Below are 23,520 nucleotides of genomic sequence, written 5' to 3' on the forward strand. Positions count from 1 at the left end.
GGCCGGCCCTAAAAATATAGTATATTATTTTCTAAATATGAAATTTAGCATAGGCATCTTAAATGAGTTGGGAAAAGATATATTAATTAAATACTGGAAGAATAATTGAGTGAGTATGGGGGCAGGAGAAGAAAGGTTTGATATTTCAGACCATACACTGAAATTCTACATAAATTAAAAAACGAAGTAATAAAAGTACTAGAAGAAAACATAGGTTTGTATCTACAGAAATTCCTGGGATGAGAAAAGCTTGCCAAGCATAACATTAAAGGTAAAAAATAAAAATGGTCTTGATAAATTTGACTATACAAAACTTTAAAAATTTTAACATATCAAATAACATCAAAAACAAAATTAAATGTCACATGAAACACAGGGAAATATGTCAACAAATGTGACACGGAGCTTATAAAAAGCCCTTGTAAGTTGGTAAGAAAAAGAACAGTCCAATAAGAAAAAGTGCCAACAGCATGAACAGCCAATTTACAAAAGCAGAAACAGAAATCAGGAAGATTCTTAGTAAAAAAAAAAAAAAAATTAAATTTCAATAGTAATCACAGAAATGCACTTTACAATAGCAATTGCTAAGATCAGAAAAGAATAATGCATACTGTTGGCAAGGAGGGCTCTCACTTACAGCTATGAAAGTGGCATGATCTTCCTGGAGGACAACTTGGCAGTGTGTACCAAAGGTTCACAAATGTGCACATGTTATTTCTAGGAACTTCTCCTTGGAAAGTAATCAGACATGTTCACACAAAAATTCAAGTATGACTTTAGTATATTATTGGTTATAATCAGTAAAAACTGGCAACTCCCTGCATGTTCAGGGCTTTCTGAGTACACGATGGCACATGTGTAGGGGAGGATTTTTTGAATAGAGATTGGATAGAGATGTGACACCAAACACAGAGCTTCCTCCTGTCCCATCCCAAATTCCTTGAAATGGCAAAGAATTTTTTAAGAAAAAGGTCCCTAACAGTTCTGGAAAACAAGAAGGCCATCGATGGACAGAATATTTGCAGAATTATTGGAATATAGGAAAGAAGGGAATGGATTGTGGGATAAATAAGACTGGAGGAAAATACAGCCCAAAATACATCAGGGAGGGGCTATGGCACAGGTCGGGGCACTTCGTGGGGGTCACCAGGGCCAGTCAATGAGCACTAGGTGGTCATTATGAGTCGCGGTGGTGGAGGACATTTGCCGGTCTGGGAAAACATTCCCCCTGCATTGCTAAGTTAAAGAAGCAAGAGCCTGTATTTGTGTTCATTTACATGCATTGAAAAAACTGTAAAGACACCAGCCTAGATATTAACAATGACTTTTCGTGGGCTGCTTATGACCGATTTTTAATTTTCCTTTTTGCTGTTCTGTGTTTTCCAAGTTTTCTGCATTGAGTACATATCAATATTACAGGTTTTAAAAAATAATTAATATTTTAAAATAAAAAAGCCAAAAGTAACAACAAAGAGAATTTGATAATTTACGTAAGAAAGCAACTATAATCTTATTATTTTTCTTTTGGATTTATCCTACGATCCATTCCCTTCCTTCCTATATTCCAATAATTCTGCAAGTATTCTGTCCATTGATGGCCTTCTTGTTTTCCAGAACTGTTAGGGACCTTTTTCTTTAAAAATTTTTCGCCATTTCAAGGAATTTGGGATGGGACAGGAGGCAGCTCCGTATTTGGTGTCCCAGCCTCTGGTCTGCTCATCCCAATCTGCCCTCAAGACTGCTACCCTCTCAGGCCCTATTTAAAAACCTTCCATGGCTCCCTACTGCTGGCAGGTAAAGTCCCCTCATTCGTGCCTCCCAGCCCATTCTCCCACTTCTCACCCTATACATGGAGCTACTGAGCCCCGACAGTCTCTTGACTGTTTCCTGAAGGTTCTACACACCTTTCCAACTCACTTCTTTGCTCTTGTGGCTCTGGCACTTCCCAAGCCTGGCAGATGGGCCTTGGGGGAAAAATTACAGCCAGAATGTACCAGAATAGCTCTGGGGAACCTACACACTACATGATGTGCTGCACCATCAGCCAAGAAACCCAGCTGAAACAAAGTATCCTGGGAGATGTGATAGGAGCAGATGTGGAGGGACAGAGCTGCGCTCCAAGATTTGGGATCTGGGAAAATAGTGCAAACTTTAAATGCAGTATCCCTGGTGAAAAATCCAAGGGACTGTGAGCAGGTCCCTCTTGAGACATGGGTTGGTTGGTCGGTCTATATATTCCCCTCCTTACTTATATGGCAGGGTGCGGTGAGGGGATCGGGACACACTGGCCCCAGACCCCAGCCTCCTCTCCACAAGGGCAGGCACAAACCTGGGTTCATATCTACACCTGCCACCTCTTGGCTGAGAGACATTGGCAATTACTTAATCTTCCCTGAATAAGTCTGCTCTATAAAATGGAGACAGCACCATGCTGAGTGATTGAATGTAATCACTTGGTACACAGTAAGTACTCAATAAATGGCAGTAGATGATGTTATAATTACATTTCCCTACCCCAAAGGTCCTGATGCGGCAGCTGCTTCATAGGGCTGGAGTTGTGCTCCGGGAACCTGGTCCAGGGCTGGCAGGAGGCACCAGGAAGTGTCCCTGGTAAGGGCTTTGAGGTCACCATAATTGTCAGGAGCTCAGCCTCTCCCAGAGACCTGCAGAATCTCCTGTGTGTTGTCTCAAAGAAGGTGCACTCACTCGCTCACTTCTGTGTTCCAGCATCCATGCAGCCCAGGTGGAGGACATATTTATCTACTATCTCACGCCCTCTTGAGCTGACAGTGTGACACTCCCCAAGCCCTGCAGGAGCCTGTTGCTAGCACCACAGACTTGCAGCCAGCCACCACTCCAGCCTCTCTAAGCAGGGAATGGGAAGCCCCTTTCTTTTAAGAGTTGGGGTGTGTATGTGTGTGTGTACACATTTGTGTGTGCAGGGAGAAGAGGGACTCTGCTCTGAGGAACTGGTGCGGAGGGTTTGGGAGGAGTGTTCACCAGGCCCCCAGGGCTTTTCTCTGCACCACGATGGGCCAGAGTGTCCTCCTTGTTCTGAAGTGGAGGGAAGAGGAGTGTGGCACTGTCTGTCCCATGGGCAGGAGCTCCAGTCCAGACCCAGGTGGCCAGTTTGTAGGTCTGCCTTGAGGTCAGCAGGCTCAGCCACACAGCCACCCCTGGACAAAAAACCCTGGATGTGCTCCAGACGTGCATCACACTGCCACCAGCATGGCAGGAGCAGTGGATACCGGAGACCCTGACGGCAACGGTTCTAATTCAAGTGGGGTCTTCCCACCCTGCAGGGCTGGGCAGGGCAGAGAAGCTGCTGGTGGGCTGCACTTCCCCGGGGGCACTCACATGAAGGGACAAGTGTTGCTTGAACCCCAGGGTCTGCCCCCATGGAGCCTGCGCAGAAGGCCAAGGGTCTGTGGGCCTAATTCTCAACCTTGGTCAAAAAGTCTCTTCCACTGAGCATCTGCTTTAGATCAGGGCTTCAAGAAAAGCCTAATGCCAGTGCCACCCCATCCCTCACCCCACCCTCACCAGTTAAATGAACAGAAGGCCAAGTGGTCTTCATTCATCCCAATGGTCCCCAAACTTCAGTCACTCCTGAACCCCTCAGAGGCCATTTCACCATGTCTGTGCACTGCTTATAGAAACACCAACTTAGTATTTTCCTTCACATTGTCTCCTTTTAAACAAGGGTTCCATCCTAAGCAATAACCTTCATGAAGTGCAGTTTTGATGGGCTGGTCATAATTTTATTTCCTCTAGTATATAATAACATAAACACAGAACTATTAAAATTGTGCAAAAATCACATCACATATTCATACCACACTCTGGGAAATAACGGACCTATCCCCCCCACAATGCCAAAGAGGCTGCCGCACACCGCCACCGTGGTGTGGGCAGGACAGATGAGGAGCTGTCCCTGCTGGCTGACCCACAGCCCCAGTCCCTCCCAGGGCACAAGGTAAGAGCACAGAGAAGGAGAGGATGCTTGCTTGGGCAGGCAGCCAAGTCTCCTAAATGCATTAGCAAGTTCTTCAGATAAAAGTTAGGACAAGAGGTGGAGCATTAGTACAATTAGAGTTAGAATCTTCTCCATCCAGAGTCCCCTTCTGTTTCCTAATGATAAAAGATCTGCAGAAACGTGGGCAGCCCAGGTGATCCTACAGCCAGGCTCTGCCCTTCTCGCCTGCTTGGCCTTTTCTCAGATCAAGTGGGCTTAGGGTACAGTGGCCTCACTTGAAGGCTGCCCATTCCTTCAACATGGTGGTTCTCAAGCTCTAGCGTGCATCAGAGTCAGATTGCAGGGCCCACCACAGGAGGACTGATTCAGTAGTTCTGGATGGAGCCCAGTGCTGCTGCTGATGCCGGTGGTCCAGGGCTCAGACTTTGAGAACCACACACTAGAAGGTGGGATGACCTGATCCCCTCAGGACAACAAAGCTGGAAAAAGATTCAGACACACACTACAGTGTGTGCATTCCCAGTGCCCAACACCCACGTCATCCAGAAGCAACCAGGCAGCAGTTCCCTGATCACTGCTTGTTCCCACGGCTGGCCTAAAACTTTCCACTGAGATCTCTAGAAGAACTCCCACCAGCAAACAGTCACATGAAAAAAGCACTTCTAGTTAAGAAGTGATGGCATGGCCTGCATCAAGTTCTATGTGAGTCCCACTTGCTGACTTTGCCAGCTCCTTCCTTCTTCCCAATGACCTTGGTGACTCAGCAGGAGGCAGTCAGGGGAGGGGACACCAGGGCTGGGATTTCCCTGTACCCCTTCCACCCCTACCTCGCCACCCCAGGGCAATGGAAGGAAATAACTGTGTGTGCCTCTAAGAATGTGGCCTAATGGCTAGAGATTCATTTACTGAAACCTTACTGAATGCACACACCAAGCAGCATGCAGGGTGCAGGGACACAGAGATAAGCCACAGTGCCGTCCACAGGGGCTCTCGAGTCCAGTGGCAGCGGGTGAGAGACGAGGAAGCAGATAGCAGCTTATACTACACTGTGCAAAGAACTGGTACATGGAGAAACCCAAGGGGAAAGGAGCACAGAGGAGGCACACGTGGTCCAGCTGCAGAGGAAGGGGCAGCCAGTGGGGGAGGATGCTCTGCCGAGAGAGAAGCCAGCACAGGGGTGTGGCTGGACCCAAGGGGCAGAGTGGGGAGTGACTGAAGGAGAGACAGAGAAGGAGGCCTCAGAGAACCATGAAGGGTCTCTTGAGCCACACCCAGGTGCTCATTCCTGCTCAGGTTAGCAGAGAAGGGCTGATGAGACTAATGAGGGTGGCTCCTGGATTAGACGCAAGCATGGGGTCTTCCTGCCATCTGCTGCAGGAACGTCTCCCAGGCTACCACTCCAGAAGTGTAAGCAGGAACTTTAGAGCAGCTTGCAGAGACCTCTTTGGTGGGGCAGATGGTAACTTGGCAAGTGGGGAAGGTTTCAAAGGGCCAGGCAGGGACCTGGAGGGCCTGAAAGGGCAGGTGCTTTGAAGAAGAAGCTCTGCAGATGGCGACCTTTTGGTCTTGGGCAGATCAAAGACCTCAGTGGGTCAGGCCATTTGAGGGAGGCCACTGATATGGAAAGGTCAGCCCCAGAAACCTTGAGATCACTGAGGACCAGACACTAGGTAGGGAGTCTTGAAGCCTGTTTGGAGGGGAGGGGAGGGGAGGAAAGTGCCTGCTTGTGGCAGGCACAGAAACCCAGCAGGTCTCCTGAATGGAGGCCAGCCATGGGCTAAAAAATCTGATGATGATAATAAAAATACCCCTTGCATGGTGCTTATGATGAACCAGGCACTTTTCTTAGCACTTTGAGTTTNCAAGCAGCATGCAGGGTGCAGGGACACAGAGATAAGCCACAGTGCCGTCCACAGGGGCTCTTGAGTCCAGTGGCAGCGGGTGAGAGACGAGGAAGCAGATAGCAGCTTATACTACATTGTGCAAAGAACTGGTACATGGAGAAACCCAAGGGGAAAGGAGCACAGAGGAGGAACACCTGGTCCAGCTGCAGAGGAAGGGGCAGCCAGTGGGGGAGGATGCTCTGCCGAGAGAGAAGCCAGCACAGGGGTGTGGCTGGACCCAAGGGGCAGAGTGGGGAGTGACTGAAGGAGAGACAGAGAAGGAGGCCTCAGAGAACCATGAAGGGTCTCTTGAGCCACACCCAGGTGCTCATTCCTGCTCAGGTTAGCAGAGAAGGGCTGATGAGACTAATGAGGGTGGCTCCTGGATTAGATGCAAGCATGGGGTCTTCCTGCCATCTGCTGCAGGAACGTCTCCCAGGCTACCACTCCAGAAGTGTAAGCAGGAACTTTAGAGCAGCTTGCAGAGACCTCTTTGGTGGGGCAGATGGTAACTTGGCAAGTGGGGAAGGTTTCAAAGGGCCAGGCAGGGACCTGGAGGGCCTGAAAGGGCAGGTGCTTTGAAGAAGAAGCTCTGCAGATGGCGACCTTTTGGTCTTGGGCAGATCAAAGACCTCAGTGGGTCAGGCCATTTGAGGGAGGCCACTGATATGGAAAGGTCAGCCCCAGAAACCTTGAGATCACTGAGGACCAGACACTAGGTAGGGAGTCTTGAAGCCTGTTTGGAGGGGAGGGGAGGGGAGGAAAGTGCCTGCTTGTGGCAGGCACAGAAACCCAGCAGGTCTCCTGAATGGAGGCCAGCCATGGGCTAAAACATCAGATGATGATAATAAAAATACCCCTTGCATGGTGCTTATGATGAACCAGGCACTTTTCTTAGCACTTTGAGTACTGCTTGTGGCAGGCACAGAAACCCAGCAGGTCTCCTGAATGGAGGCCAGCCATGGGCTAAAAAATCTGATGATGATAATAAAAATACCCCTTGCATGGTGCTTATGATGAACCAGGCACTTTTCTTAGCACTTTGAGTTTCCTAACACACTTAGTCCTCCCAACAACTCTAAGAGGTAGGTACTATTATTATCCCTATACTCAAAATGAAAGAATAAGATGACAAATAAGCACATGAAAATATGCTCCACATCATATGTCATCAGGGAAACATGAATTAAAAGAACAATGAGATACCACTACATACCTATTAGAATGGCCCAAACTCCAGAACACTGACAACACCCAATGCTGGTGAGGACGGGGAAGAACAGGACCTCCCATTCATTGCTGGTGGGAATGCAAACTGGAAGACAGCTTGGTGGTTTCTTACAAATATTCTTACTATATGATCCAGCAATTGTGCTCCTTGGTATTTATCCAAAGGAGCTGAAATCTTATGTCCACACAAAAACCTGAATGAGGATGTTTACAGCAGCTCTTTTCATAAACGCCAAAACTTGGACACGACGAAGATGTCCTTCAGCAGGTGATGGATAAACAAACTGCGGTACATCCAGACAGTGGAATATTATTCAGTGTTAAAAAGACATGAGCTATCAAGCCATGAAAAGACATGGAGGAAAGTTAAATGCATATTAACTAAGTGAAAGAAGCCAATCTGAAAAGTCTACATACTGTGTGATTCCAACTATATATCATTATGGAAAAGACAAAACTATGGAGAACAGTAAAAAGATAGAGGATCTTTAGGGCAGTGAAAATGTATGACATTATGATGGTGGATACATGTCACGAACATTTGTCCAAGCCCTCACAATGCACAACACCATGAGCGAGCCCTCATGTGAACTATGGACTCCGGGCGATAGTGATGTGTCCGCGGAGGTTCATCAGTTGTAACAAATGCACCTCTCTGTGGGGGATGTGGACCGTGAGGGAGGCTTGTGCATGTCTGGGGGCAGGGGACGAATGGGAAATCTCTGTACCTTCCTCCCAATTTTACTGTGAACCTAAAATTCATCTAAAAGATGATGTCGTCAAAAACAAAACAAAACAAAATTGAGGCAGAAAGAGGCTGTGTAACTCCCATGGCCATGCCCCTGGGAGTGGCAGGACCAGGGTCAATGGCCAGATCTCCCTAAGAATCAAAAATAGTCTAATCCTAAAATCAAAAATACCTTGAGCTAGGAAGGGTCTTTGAGGTAAACTGGCTCAACTCCCTTATCTTAGAGCGAGTGATTTGTCTAAGGGCTCTTAGCTGGTTAGTTGCACCATAGAATTGAAAACTAAAAGAAGAACTTGGTGAGGACGGTTTAGTAGCTCCTAAGATCTGGAGCTGGGGGAGAGGCTCACATACCCCTGTTGCCTCTGCTCATCCTCTGAGGAACGCTGCTCGCTGCCTTCGTGTCCACCCTGAGCCCCGCACCCATCTGTCCCTGCTGTGCCACATGGACGTTGCTTAGCACTCTGGCCTCTCATTTCCTTGCCCCTAACTCAGTGACCGGTGCCTCCACTCCACTCTAGTTACTTGCACACAGCCAGGGCCTGGCCCCTCGGTCCCTGCATCCCTGCTCTAGCTCTGACCACAGCCTCCCATCCCTCCAGCCCCTCACCCGCACACCCTCAATCTTCACAGAGACTTCCAGGTCCACTTCCTCCAGGCCCGGGGGGTCACTGCCTGCCAATCCCTCTTCATCCCGACCCCTGGACCACCTCTCAGCAGGACCCTCAGCTCTTCATCACCACCTCCACGGTTGTCTTCCACTTGGTAGAGCCCCAGCACTGGGTCAAAGCCTCTGTCCACCTTCTCCATCCCACTCCACAGTCTGAGCTGCTGAGGGTTGTCAGGCCACTAGGAAGAGGTTACTACAAGCTCAAGGGCCCCCACCACAAGAGGGCACCAGTTTCACCCTGGACTCCTGACTCAGCCAATTAGGCAGCTCAGTAATTCTCAACGCTGGCCACAGGTTGGAATCACCTGGAGGGCTTGTAAAGGCTCTAAGGCCAGGGTCACCCAGTATAATTGTTCTGGGGGGTGACCTGGGCATCAAGATTTTCACAGCTCCCCAGATGATTCTAAATGTGCTCTATCCATACAGGGAACACGACTCAGTAGTATAAACAGACTACTGACAGATGCCACAACACGGATCAACTTCAAAGACACTGTGCTGGGTGCGAGAAGCCAGACAAAAAGACTACTTGTTACATAATGCCACTTATATGAAATTTCCAGAAAAGGCAAATCTATACCTGGGGCTGGGAGAGGGACTGACTATAAATGGGCACAAAAGGGAGATTCTAGAGCAATGGGAGTGTTCTAAAACTGGATTGTGGTGATGGTTGCACAACCATGTAAGTTTACTAAAAATAATTGAACTGTACACTAACAGTGGGTGAACTGTAGGTATGTAAATTATATCTCAACAAAGCTGTTCAAAGTGGAAAAAAAAAAAAAGGAAAAGATCAAACTTAGGGAATTCAAATTTCATTTTGTATTAAAAAACAAAAACAAAATTCCCCCAGTGAATGTAATGAGCAGCCTGGGTGGGGAACCCAGTGCAGGGAGCCTGACACCTCCTAACCCTGCAACCAGGGACACTCGCCTCTGGTCCTCCACAGCACAGGGCCCATCACAGCCTGCAGTACGTGGTAAGCCACATTATTATTTTTTGAGTGAATGGATACACATTCCCAGAGTGTGTCTCATGAATTACTGGAGTAGAGAATGGCCACTTCATGAGCACCTAATTCGCAGAGGTCTTTCATATATGTTTTCTCATCTAATGCTCTCATCTCCCAGTGCCTGTGAGGTAAAGGTAAATATCCTCATTTTATCCAAGGGAAAACCAGATCTTTGCAAGGTCAAGTGAATAACTGGGGTCACACAGCTGCTGCTTAGCAAAGCTGGGCTCAGAGATCAGCACTCTGGTACCAAGTCCTTCCTTCTTCATCACATTTGCATCTTTGATCCAGAGAGCGCATGGCTGAAGCTAGCTCAATCATTTCAGCCACTGATTTTCTCCATGGATCCTTGGTTGTGCCAGCAGCAGCTCTAGAGCTGATACATCCTAGAGTCAGCAAGGCACAGTGAACTGCCTGGGGTCACACGGCACATCTGCTCCAAGACCTGAGCAGCCTCTGGGTCACCATGCACTGGCCTTGAATCTCAGGGACTGGGGGCTCACAAGAGCAGCTGGTCCCAAGGTGGGATGGCCCTCAGTCCTCTTCCCTTTCCACAGTCTGCACTGGCCTTGAATCTCAGGGACTGGGGGCTCACAAGAGCAGCTGGTCCCAAGGTGGGATGTCCTCTTCCCTTTCCACAGTCCTAATGCCACAGTAATAAGCTCCATGGGATGAAGGTCCTCTGCCCCCATCAATTTCAGGATTGCTTTCACTCGACATTCGTTCCAGCACACCAGTCTGGAACAGAAGTGCTCCACACTGCCGTCGACCAGTTTCATGAAAGGAATCCAGTTTCCTTTGCACTCATGAAAAGCTGTTAGCCTCTGGCAAGTTTCCAGGGCTTGCGCTCCAGTGATGCAGCCCAGACTTCGGGAGAGGGATGCCAAAGCCCTTGGGCACAGAGAGGAGTCAGCTGGGCTGAGAGATTTAAATCAGGAGGGGGCCTTGCCAGCAATACCACCAAGCAACATCCTGTCTTCAGGAAAAGATGCCCTGAAACCCGGGCTGAGGGCCCTAACACAGCTATGCAGGGATGGAGATGTCAATATTTGACCCCAGGGAGGACAATGCAGTAGAGAAAACACTGGCCAACAGTCTGGAAGGTCAGGCTTGCAGCCCGGGCTGGGCTCTTTCTCAGCACGTGCCCTAGGGCAAGAAGCCACTCACCGTCTGCAAGCCTCAGTTTCCTCATCTGAAAAACGGGGACCGTCACCATTTCCTACAAGGCAGCTGGTTTTGAGAGTGTTTGAAAATCTATAAAACACTCAATCAATGTTAGGGCTGATAATTTGTCCTCTTTAGACCAAGCCCGGAGGGAATTTCAAACCTCTGAGGCTACAGGCAGTTATGTGACTCCAGGAAGTTATGGATGGAAAGAAGGAGTGACAGGAAGGGACCCCAGGATTCATTCCTGACTTTCCCATGAACAATCTTTCATGACTTCACAGGTGCTCTGAAACCCTGACCTTTCTCCCTTCCCCTCTCTTGGTCTCAATTTCCTCTTCGACACAATGAGAAGGTTGGGGGAGGTGTCTCTAGGGGCCCTTCAGACTCTAACAGCCAAAGACGCTGTTAGAAAAAAGCAGGTCACACCAAACTGCTGCATGGACTGGACCTCCCCATCCCCCACCATCAACCTGTTTCGAACTCATTTCAGAGCATTTATTGCTGCTCTATAAAGGGCAGTCTTCCAGCAAAAGCCTCTTCAGGGTTTGGCAGTGAGTCACTCCCACTGGAGGTCAAGTTCCCTTTGTGCCTCTCCCTAGGGGCTGAGAAACAGAGAGGTGGGAAGATGAAGAGCAGTGCTGCCTGGGAAAAGCTTGCCCTGTTTGGATACCATAGACGACAGGGCCAACACTTCTGCTTTTCAAGCACCTCCAAAAACATCCCTCTCTGTGCATGGACTGTACAGTTTACAAAGCTCTTTCAAATCCATTACTCATTCAAATTTGGTAAAAACCCTGCAGGGAGGCATGCAAGGAGTTATTGTCCTCATTTTACATGGGGGGTGGGGAACCTTGGAAAAGTGAGGTGACTTTTCCAATGTCACAATGCCAATGCATGGGGTGGTCTCTCCTTTCTATGGGAGAGATGGGAGCAAAAGCCTCAGGAAGGTCAATGCAGAGATGAAATGGAAACCAAGTCCAGTGATGCCCAGTCCTGCTCTGCCCCCACCTCCCTTGCCACCCCTGCCCAGCCTGTCCCCCTTCTTAGGCTGGTGGAAGGGTGTGTGTCCTCCCCCACTTTTCCTGCTGGTGTCTGAGGACCTGACTCACACATAGAAATTCCCCACACAGCTAATAGTTTGTTTCTCTTGGGCTGCTACACACACCTGGGTTGTCTTTTTTCCTCTGGAAGCTCCAAATACCAAGTGCACACACATGAAGAGAAAGAAACATAAAAAATATAAAACAAATGGGAAAAAACACAAGAGACACTTCTGCATCCAACTGAGTGGGGAAAATGTTTTTAAAATTTGCTAATATCCACTGTTAGTAAGGATGTGTGAAAATGGGAATTTTCAAATGCCATTGGTGGGACAAGAAATTGGAACAGGCTTCTTGGAGGTCAGTTCCTCTCAAAATTTTAAATGAATCAGTAACTCCACTTATAAAATCTATTGCCAAGAAGCATACCTAGATGCAAAGGTGATGGTTGTGATATCAAAAGGCTGTAAATATCCATAGGGGTCCAATTCAATAAGTTACGATACATCCATTTGATCTCTAAGATATATTGTAAAGAGAAAAAAGAAAAATATAGAGTATGAAGTCATTTGGGTTTAAAACAAATACAACTGGAAAAGTTCTGGGCAGACGAACATCAAACTGGAAGTAGGGGTTAACTGGGAACAGAAAGTGGGATTCAGGGATATTGGGACAAGCAACTAAATTACTTTTTTACTAAATATATATATAGGTTTTTTTTGTCAAAACAAACTAAAAAGCTTCAAACATCATATATTAAAAAACAAACGAGGAGCCGAGGGCATCTCCTGCTGACAGACGGCAGGAACGTGGGGACCTTCAGGAGCCAAGCGCAACCCCTGCTGACAGATGGGAGGAATGCAGGGACCTTCAGGAGCTGAGGGCAGCTCTTGCCAACAGACTGCAAGAGCATAGGATGCTGTCATGTGGGTAGCCTGCCACTGCTGAGGACACTGCTGCTGCACAGGTGTTCCAGCACAGCTACTGCCATAGCCACCATCACCGGAAGGGAGACCTGCTGCTACTGCCACCACAAGGGCAGCCTGCTGTCACAGCAGCAACCACTGTGGCCAAAGCAGCTGCTGCGGTCATGCAGATGGCCTGATGACTACTGGACTGCAGTGAAACAAGGAGGGTCAACAGCAGAGCCCGTAGAAAGAGGCGAGTGCAGACCCATGACCTAGTGGCCCAACACACTGGGAGAATTACACTGTTCCCTGTCATAGCATCCCTAGGGGTGCAAGGTACATATGCAGCCCACTTGACTGCCTTGATCTGGGGAGAGACACAAATGGAATCCCCAGAGAGTGCAGAAACCCAGGATACCCAAATAGGCTAAGGAAGAATTCCCAACTACCACCAACCCATCTCCCAACTGGGGGAAGCCAGGACCCAGGAGAAGCCTCTTCCTGTAGGAGAGAGGAATAAGAAACCCCACCCAGGATCACCTATTCAAAGGAAGTTTATAAAGAGATTAACACCTTAAAAAAGAGTGTAGCAGAACTCCTGGAACTGAAAGATTCATTCAACAACATAAAAAACACAACTGAGAGCATAAGTAGCAGGCTAGAGCAAGCAGAAGAAAGAATTTCTGATCTTGAAGACACTCTTTTTGAAATAACCCAGGTAGAGAAAAAAAAGAATTTTAAAAAATGAAGAAAATCTAAGAAAGCTAGCAGACATCCTTAAGTGCACAAGTATCTGAATTATGGGTTTCCGGAAGGGGAGAAGAAAAGAAAAGGCATTTAAAGTATATTCAATGAAATAATAGTGGAAAACTTCCTGGGTATAGGGAGAGACAAGGACCTTCAGATCCAGGAGGCTTAAAGATCCCCACACAGATTCAATTCAAAAAGGTCCCCTCCAAGACACATTATAGTCAAACTGGCAAAACTCAAACACCAAGACAGAATCCTAAAAACAGCAAGAGAAAAGCATCAAATCATCTATAAGGGAGTCCCTATCAGACTAACATCAGACTTCCCAACAGAAACTCTACAAGCCAGAAAAGAATAGGTTGATATATTCAAAGTAATAAAAGATAAAACCCTGCCAGCCAAGAATACTCTACTCAGCAAGGCTATCCTTCAGAAATGAAGGAGAAATAGTGTATTTTCCAGACAAATAAAAACTGCAGGAGTTCACCACCACACAACCAGCCCTATGAGAAATCCTCAAGAGAGTCCTGTATCTGGAATCCAAAACAAAATACTCACTACCATGAACACATGAGAAAGAACAAACACCACTGATAGAGCAGATATGCAAATGGGAAAGAGAAAGAAACTATACCATACCACCTCAAAAAACCAATGAACACCAGAGACAAACAATTAAAGGGGAAGAAACGTAAAAAAGATATTTAAATCAATCATACCAAAAGCAATTAAATGTCAGGGGTAAGACAATCCTTTTAATCACAACCCTAAATATAAATGGATGTAATTCCCTAGTCAAAATAAATAGACTGATCGATTGGATTAAAAAGGAAGACCCAACTATGTGCTATACACAGAGACTCACCTCACCTGTAAAGTCACACACAGATTAGTAGTGAAGGGATGGAAAAAGATATATCACACAAATGGAAATTAAAAATGAGCAGGAGTAGCTATTTTTATATTGGTTTATATTGGATAACATAGACTTTAAACCAAAAAACTATAAAAAGAGACAAAGAAGGCCATTATATAATGATAAAGGGATCTATATAGCAAGAAGACATAACAATCAAATATATATGCACCCAACACCAGAGCATCCAGATATATAAAGTGAATAGTATTAGACCTAAAGAAAGAGATAGACCCCAATATGATAACAGCTGGAGAGCTGAATGCCCCTCTGTCAGCATTGGACAGATCATGTAGGCATCAAATCAAGAGAGAAACAGAGGATTTAAACTACACTTTAGAACAATTGAACTTGGTGGATATCTACAGAACATTTCATCCAACTACTACAGAATATACATTCTTCTCACCAGCACATGGAACATTCTCTAGGACAGACCACATGTTAGGCCACAAACCAAGTCTAAATAAATTTTTAAAAAGTGAAATCATTTCAAGTATCTTTTCAGACCACACTGGATTAAAACTAAAAATTAATAATAAGCAAAACTCTGGAAACTATACAAACACATGGAAACTAAACAACATGCTTCTGAGCAACCTATGGGTCCAAGAAGAAATTACACAGGAAACAAAAAAATTGCCTGAAACTAATGAAAATAAAGACACATCATACTAAAACCTGTGGGATACTGCAAAAGCAGTACTAAGAGGGAAGTTTATTGTAATAAATGCTTACATCAAAAGAATAGAAAGATTTCAAATAAACGACCTAACACTAAACCTCAAGAACTAGAAAAACAAGAACAATCCAATCCCCAAATTAGTAGATGGAAATAAATAATTAAAATTGGAGCAGAACTAAATGAAATAGAGACCCAAGAAAGATACAAAAGATCAATGAAACAAAAAGTTGTTTTTTTGAGAAGATAAACAAAACAGATAAGCCATCAGCTAGGCTAACTGAAAAAGAAAAAGAGAAGATCCAAAAAACAAAAATCAGAAATGAAAAAGGAGACATTGCAACTGATAACACAGGAATACAAAAAAATCTTTAGAGATTATTATAAACTATATGCCAACACATTTGAAAACCTGGAGGGAATGGATAAATTTCTGGACACATACAAACTACGAAGACTGAACCAAGACCAATAACAAGCAGTGAGACTGAAGCAGTAATCAGCAGTCTCCCAACGAATAAAAACCCACGTCTGGAAGGCTTTTTTATTTTTTTCCTTTTTGTCTTTTTTTACTGACTGGTAATGGGATCACAGCCCGCGGTGTTGCGCCCGCGCTGCGCTCAGCCAGTGAGCGGGAACCAGTCTCCACATGGGATCCGAACCCTCGGCGGGAGCGCCGCCGCGCTTCCCAAGCGGCGCACTTATCCAGTGCGCCACTGGGCCGGCCCTCTACCAAACTTTTAAAGAGGAATTAATATGAATTCTCTTAAAACTATTTCAAAAAGTTGAAACAGAGGCCATTTTCCCAAGCTCATTCTATGAGGCCAGCATCACCCTGATACCAAAACAAGACAAAGACACAACAAAAAAAGAAAACTGCAGGCTGATATCTTTGAGGAACTTAGATGCAAAAATCCTCAACAAAATATTAGCAAACATAATACAGCAACACATCCAAAAAAATTATACATCATGATCAAGTGGGATTTATCCCAGGGATGCAAGGATGGTTCAACATATGCAAGTCAATAAATGTGATGACACCACATCAACAAAACCAAGGACAAAAACCATATGATTATCTCAATAGATACAGAAAAGGCATTTGACAAAATTCAACATCACTTCATGGTAAAGACTTTCAGCAAATCAGGTATAGAAGGAAATTATCTCAACACAATAAAAGCCATATATGACAAACCAATCACCAATATTATCCTGAATAGGGAAAAGCTGAAAGCTTTTCCCTTAAGAACAGGAACAAGACAAGGATGCCCACTCTCAACACTCCTATTTAACATAGTACTGGAAGTACTAGCCAGAGAAATCAGGCAAGATAAAGAAATAAAGCACATCCAGTTTGGAAAAAATGAACTTAAACTGTCCCTGTTTGCAGATGACATGATTCTATGTATAGAAAGACCTAAAGACTTTACAGTAAAAACTCTTAGAACTGATAAACAATTTCAGCAAAGTTGCAGGATACAAAATCAACACACAAAAATCAGTAGCATTTTTATACTCCAACAACAAACTAGCAGAAAAACAAATCAAGAAAACAAGCCCATTTATAATAGTCACCAAAAAAATAAGATACCTAGGAATCAATTTAACCAAGAAGGTGAAAGATCTCTACAATGAGAACTACAAATCACTCTTGAAAAAAATTGAAGAGGACACAAAAAGATGGAGAGACATTCCATGCTCTTGGATTGGAAGAATTAATATTGTGAAAATGTCCATATTACCCAAAGTGATCTACAGATTCAAAGCAATTGCTATCAGAATACCAGTGACATTGTTTACAGAAATAGAAAAAAAAAATCCTAACATTCATATGGAACATAAAAAGAGGCAGAGGCATTACATACCTGACTTCAAATTATATTACAAAGCTATAGTAACCAAAACAGCATGGTATTGGCATAAAAACAGATACTCAGACAAATGGAACAGAATGCAGAATCCAGAAATCAACCCACATATTTACAGCCAACATATCTTCAACAAAGGCACCAATAACATACATTGTGTAAAAAATTGCCTCTTCAACAAATGGTGCTGGGAAACTGGACATCCATATGTATATAAAAATAAGAATAAAACTAGACCCATACCTCTCCCATATACCAAAATCAACTCAAAATGGATTAAAGATTTAAGTATAAGACCTGAAACTATAAAAACTCCCAAAAGAAAACACAGAGGAAACACTTCAGGAAGTAGGACTGGGCAAAGACTTTATGAATAAGATCCTCAAAGCATAGGCAACCAAAGAAAAAAATAAACAAATGGGATTATATCAAAATAAAACATTACTGCATAGCAAAAGAAACAATTAATAGAGTAAAAAGACAACTTGCAGAATGGGAGAAAATATTGGCAAACTATGCATCCAATAAGAGATTTATATCCAGGATATATAAGGAACTCAAACAACTTAGTAAAAAAACAAGTTACCCAATTAAAAAATGTGTAAAGGAGCTGAATAGTCATTTCTTAAAGAAAGATATACAAATTGCCAACAGACACATGAAAAAAAATGCTCAGCATCACTAAGCATCAGGGAAATGCAAATCAAAACCAGATTGAGATTTCATTTCACCCTAGGTAGACTGGCCATTATCAAAAAGATAGAGAATAACAAATTCTGATGAGGATGCAGAGAAAGGGGAGCTCTCCTACACCATTGGTGGGACTGTAAATTAGTGTGGCCATTATGGAAAACAGTATGGAGGTTCCTCAAACAACTACAGATAGAAGTGCCATATAATCCAGCAATCCCACTGCTGGGTGTATACCCAAAGGAATGGAAATCATCACGTTGAAGGGATACCTGAACTCCCATGTTTACTGCAGCTCTGTTTACAATAACCAAGAGTTGGAACCTACCTAAATGTCCATCGTTGGATGACTGGATAAGGAAATTGTGGTGTATATACACAATGGAATATTATTCTGCCACAAAAAAGAATGAAATTTGAGATTTGCAGCAATATGGATGACCTTAGAGAAAATTATGTTAAACTATTTAGTTTATTTAAGCCAGGCACAGAAAGAGAAATAGTGCATGTCCTCAGTCACAAGTGGGAGCTAAAAAAAAAAAAAAAAGCAAATAAGAAAGAAAGATACACTAATGACAATAATTCGTTGATCTTTCAAATGGAGAGAACAGAACTGAGGCCATCAGAGGTGGGAAAGGAGGAGGGGAAGGAGGGTTAGCAAGAAATTGGTAACCGGCCACAAAAAATGATTACATTTTGTAATGTTGAAGATACTAGTTATCCTGATTTGAGCATCACATATGGTACACAGGTATTTGATATTCAGTGCTGTACCCCACAGATATATACAATCAATTATGTTTTAATTACAAAAAAAGGAAACAAAATAACAAACAAACAAAACAACAACAACAAAACCCACCCAATCCAAGCAGACATTGGAATCTTCAGACCAAGCCAGCTCCTCCTGACAGGAGAAATTCTCTTGGCGGCACGTTATAATTCTAGAGGGTCCTTACAACATTAGTAACAAGGACCAGTCCACAGGGCATGAAGGGAATAAGCCACCGAATGCAGCCGAAAGGAACAATGAAAGGGACGGTTTCACTCCCGAGCTATCTAGGATGAAGGTTTTCAGCAGTGCCCCACACACATTTCTCAGCTACCAGCTCTTTTTGTCAATGGTCAGACAGCTTTGACCCCACTAATAAACACGTGCCAAAGAGCCTCGTGCTATTAGCCACCCCCGAGGAAGCCACATGGCTCCTCGCTGAGACATGACAGCGCCAGCAGGAAGCGAGCCGGTGCCACCGCGAGCCTACCTCGGAGAACCTCTGCACGTCCTGCGTCAGGGTGCCCACGCGCTTCCACCGGTAGTGCTTGAGCAGCTTCAGGATGGCGGGATTCACCGCGTTGTCTGATGGCACCGTCCGAAAGAAGTAAGGGTACTTTTTCTTATCTGCTAGGACAGGCGTGGTTGCAGCAAAGGAAAGCTGAAAAACACAAAAGAGACAGCACTGGTTACCGGTGAGCCACCCAGAGGTGAGCCCAGCATCTTTCCTAAGGGAACAGAAACTTTCTGTTCTGACTTGGGGCACAAAGACACGGATAAGCCTTTTTATTGTAAAAGTAATACATCACAGTTGAAGAGAAGATTAAAAAATGCAAAGTAAGGAGAAAGAAGGAAAAAAATTAACCAATGATCTATCCCTCCAAGCCACCAGTAATCTTGTAATCTGTTTCCTTCCAGTCCTTTTTTTATGCAGTGATTTAATCTTTTTAAAAAGGTTAATGAGATCACTCTGCATAAACAAATGAACTGTTTTTCCCCACTTAATGTTATCCTACAAGCATTTAACCATCCTGTTAAAAACTCCTTGTAAACATTTTAATAGCTGTATGATATTCCAGCATATGAACATACTGTAATTTATTGAATCATCTCTAATTTGAGGGCATTTACTTTGTTTCTAGTTTGTCATTATTATCATATTATTCTGCAGGCATCTTTGTGCAAAGCAATTTTTTCTATATTTCAGAATATTTCAGTAGGATAGAGTCTGTGATATAAAATTTCCCAGATAAAGACTTTAATACTTATTTTCAAAAAAGATTTTTATCAATTTGCACATCTATTGGCCTGGTATAATTAGAGGGCCAATATCACCACATTCTTGTCAACAGAGGGAATAAAACATTTGTAGTGGGTTGAGTTATGTCCCCCCCAAAACTCACTGAAGCTTGAATGTATCCCACAAGTTTTATGCATTAGAAACTTGGTCCCCACTGTGACTGTTAAGAGGGTGGGAAATCCTATTATGGTAATTGAAAGATGGAGCTTTGGAGAGATGATTATATTGTAGGACGATGCTGTAGTGAATGGATTAAAAATGGTCAAGGGCGTGGTTCTGAGGGCTTTAAAAGAAGAGAGAAGAGAGTCTGTCTTTCTCTCTCTCTGCTCTCTCTTTTTCCACCATCTTGCAATGTGAGACCCCTGGGTCACTGTCGCCACCACCAGATGGACTTTGGACTTCCCAGCCTCAGAAACTGTAAGCGATAAATTTCATTTTCTTTATAAATCACCCAGTTCCGAGTATCTTGTTATAAGCAACAGAAATGGGCTAATACATTTCTATCTAATTTTATAATGGTTTATCACTAAAAAATTGAATCATATTGCATGCATGGTTATATATAATGTTGAACGTTTTTCCATGTGGGTATCTATTTTAGGAACTGCTTTTTCATGTCCTTTGTTAATTTTTTTAGTTTGTTTATTTATTGAGTTTCATGAAGACTTTTTATATGTACAGCATTCAAACTCCGGCTATTTATTATAGTTGCTGCAAAGATCTCAGTTTGTTTGCCTTTACATTGTGTGTGTGTATTTTAATTTATACCCTGTGGTTAAATCTGTCCATCTTTCTCTTTATTATTTCTTCTTTTTCTTTTAAGTGCCAGTAAGTTGTTAAATTGGATTTTAATTATCTGTCCTACAAGGCCAAGCTGAAATGTCACCTCTTCCGTAACATTTCCTCTGATCTCTGCTCTCCTGTCACTCAGCCTCATCCTCAGAAGATGGTTATCAAACTTTTTGATCTTTGCAGTGTGATGGTGAAAAAATGGTATGTTATTGTAGTTCTAATTTGCATTTATCTCATTGTGAGGGAGGTTGAGTATCTCTTCCTAGTTCCTTCCTTCTTTTGCTTCATTTAAATCTTGGATTCTGAGAGGGCATGGCTGAAGCAAGTTCAATCTTTGCTGTCACCAGCTCTCCCCACAAATCCTTCCTTGTCCGGCAGCAGCTTTAGATTTGATACATCCCAGAGTCCAATTTCAGAATCCAAGGAAATAACATCCTGGCACCCTCAGGCCCCAGCTTAAGATACTTTACTGCTTCTGTCACCCAAAGAAGCACTTCCCCCCAAGACTTTGGGAAGGCGGGCCGTAGAGGTTTGTCCTTTCCCCTGGTCTGGTTCGGAGGGTAGACCACTACTACCTAGGATCCCTGGACCTCCCGTGTCCACTCAGCAGCCTCGACAGGTCCTATCTGTTGGAGCTGGTCACACAACAGTCCATCAGCCATTACCTAGAGCTGGAGAGCACCTATAGAAGCCAATTTCTAAGATCCCCACAGAGACATGGACACCCCAAGGTTGGTAAGAGTCAAGGGTAGAATGACTGTTAAAAAGATTCTGGGTAGAAGAGGACCAACAGTAAAATCTACAGAAAGAAACTTTCAGCTAGACATATTGAAAAACAGCCACATTCAGAGTTGTCCAGCAATGGAAAACCTGCCATCAGAAGTAGTGAGATCCCTGGTTCTGGAGGCGTGTTGAGGCTGGACTGCAACCTACTTCAAGGTGTCTGGGAACCCCCAAAAAAACTGTAGGAAAAAGTTTGTGTGAGCATGTATGTGCATACAGGCATGCACATTTTTCTGAAAAGAAGGATCCATGGCTTCCATCAGATTCACAGAGGATCGTACAATCCAAACAAGGTTCACACATCTGCCTGCAGGTGACATTTAGGTCCCATAGTTGGTGCAAGAAACAGAAGCTTTCGCCAGTCCCCTCCAAGTGTCCGTGATTCTTCTCTCAAGATTAAAACAATGCTGCAAGCCTCATGCACTCACCAGTGTAAGGAGGAGCTATTAGAAAAATCTGGGAGGAGCTGTTTCAGGACCTAGGACATTATATGTATGCCATCACATTCCCCAAAATGCTTATCTAATATAATTTGGAAAATATTGGTTTTCTGATGTGATTTCTGAATCACACTCTGGTTGATACTTTACTGTTACTGTCCCATTAGTTCCAGGTCCACAATTAATTGTTGCATGAACAACCTCATATGTTTGCCCTGTAGGTAATTACGGTGGTTACTGTTCAGTGAATAAATGGCCCATTGTGTTTACAATGGGCTTGGAGTACAATATATGCCCTGGGTCTAAATCATGTTGGGTGCAGAATATGAACTGGCACTGACATTTTCTGCACCATTTGAGATAATGCACAATTTGATTAGATTGCTTTGCATCACTGTTTCTCTGGCTTTAGCCTCCTAAAACTTTTTTCCATGGGCAAAGACTTCAGGTGGCTACTAGCACTGCTGAACTTCAGAACTGGGGAGAATCTGAGAAATCATCTAGCTCTGGGGTTCTCTACTCTGACTGCACACTGGAATCACTTAGGGAGATTTCAAAAAATACTGATGACTTAGTCACACTCCAAACCAACTGAATCAGAATCTCTGGGCATACAGCCCAAGCATCAGTATTATTTTAAAACTTTCTAGGAGATTATGATGCCGAGTGATGGTTGAGAACCACTGATACAGATTGACACCTGGTTTTGAATACCAGACTGAGGCTGAGAAATGGGGTGAAATCAAGATATTAACCATAGCCAATAAGCAGGACTTGAACCCAGGTCTAAAGGACACTACCGCCAGTGCTCTCCAACCTGTTGATGGCTGCCCACCTGTCTCCTATGTGCTCCCAGGCCTTCCTCCCCCAGCACAGTCACCCTGCTTTTGACAACGCCAGGGCTGCTAGCATAAGGGACCTAATTTGAAGACTCAAGCTTTCCGAGCTCTCCTGCCTTGTTTCATACAACCAAGTTCATTTCTCAATAGACTGTGATTGAGGCTTCAAGTTAATCCCTAACCAAGAATTTATTTCAGAGAGAATTTTAAGCTTAATTTATGGTTTTGTTATTACTTCTAGTTTTATTACATTATTTTGAGAATTTTGCATGTACAGTATCTGCCCTTGGAATTTATTGAGAGTTTCTTTGTGGCCTATTATACAATCAGCTTTTGTAGAAGTTCCATGATGGCTGGAAAAAAAGATGCAATCTCTAGTTGTAAGCTATAGAATTCTTTATTAGATTACTTATGCATAATAGATATAATCAAATTAGTTAATTATATTATTATCATATGCTTCATATTTTTCTTTACTTGATTTACCAAAGATTGAGAGGTTTGTTAAATTTTTTTGTATCATCTCTGACCATTTTTCCATATATTTCAAGTTTTTGCTTTATATGCTTAATATGCTTAGTATGTTTTGAGCATCAATGTTCGTCACAATTATATCTTTACTTTTCAGCAATGTATTATACCCTTGCCTAGTGCAAATAGCAGGCACTTAATACATATTCATTGAGTGAATTGGAGATTGAAATATTTATCAAGGTAAAGTAAACCTCCTTGTTATTGTATTGCTTTTGTTTTATACTACATCTTGTTTGATATTAATATTGCAACCCTTACTTTATTTTTGCTTGCATTTGCCTGTCATAGTGTGATCCTTCTTTTATTTGTATTATATTAAGATTATTTTTAAATATATTTCTTGAAAAGAGCATATGGATAGATTTTAAGATATGTATGCTTATTGCTATAATAAATACTTTGTCTTGCATTTGTCATCTTGTTGGTCATCTCACTCATTTTTTATGCTTCCTTTCTATTTCTTTTGGTTAACATTGGTACTCAGCTTTGCATCTACTCTTTTCCATCTTTTTTTTTT

At 43.6% G+C, this 23,520-nt stretch overlaps 1 protein-coding gene across 1 annotated transcript in view; it reads right to left on the reverse strand.

Annotated features, from left to right (window-relative positions):
• GABBR2 (gamma-aminobutyric acid (GABA) B receptor, 2) overlaps nt 1–23,520 on the reverse strand; it is a 299,076-nt gene that overhangs the window by 242,475 nt on the left and 33,081 nt on the right. The window contains exon 3 of the mRNA XM_008575182.1: nt 18,806–18,976. Within this exon, the coding sequence (XP_008573404.1) occupies nt 18,806–18,976 (171 nt within the window). The remainder of the gene's footprint in view (nt 1–18,805; nt 18,977–23,520) is intronic.

The sequence above is a fragment of the Galeopterus variegatus genome, unplaced genomic scaffold (genome assembly GCF_000696425.1).
Source record: "Galeopterus variegatus unplaced genomic scaffold, G_variegatus-3.0.2 Scaffold1151, whole genome shotgun sequence".
NCBI classification, from domain to species: Eukaryota; Metazoa; Chordata; class Mammalia; order Dermoptera; family Cynocephalidae; genus Galeopterus; species Galeopterus variegatus.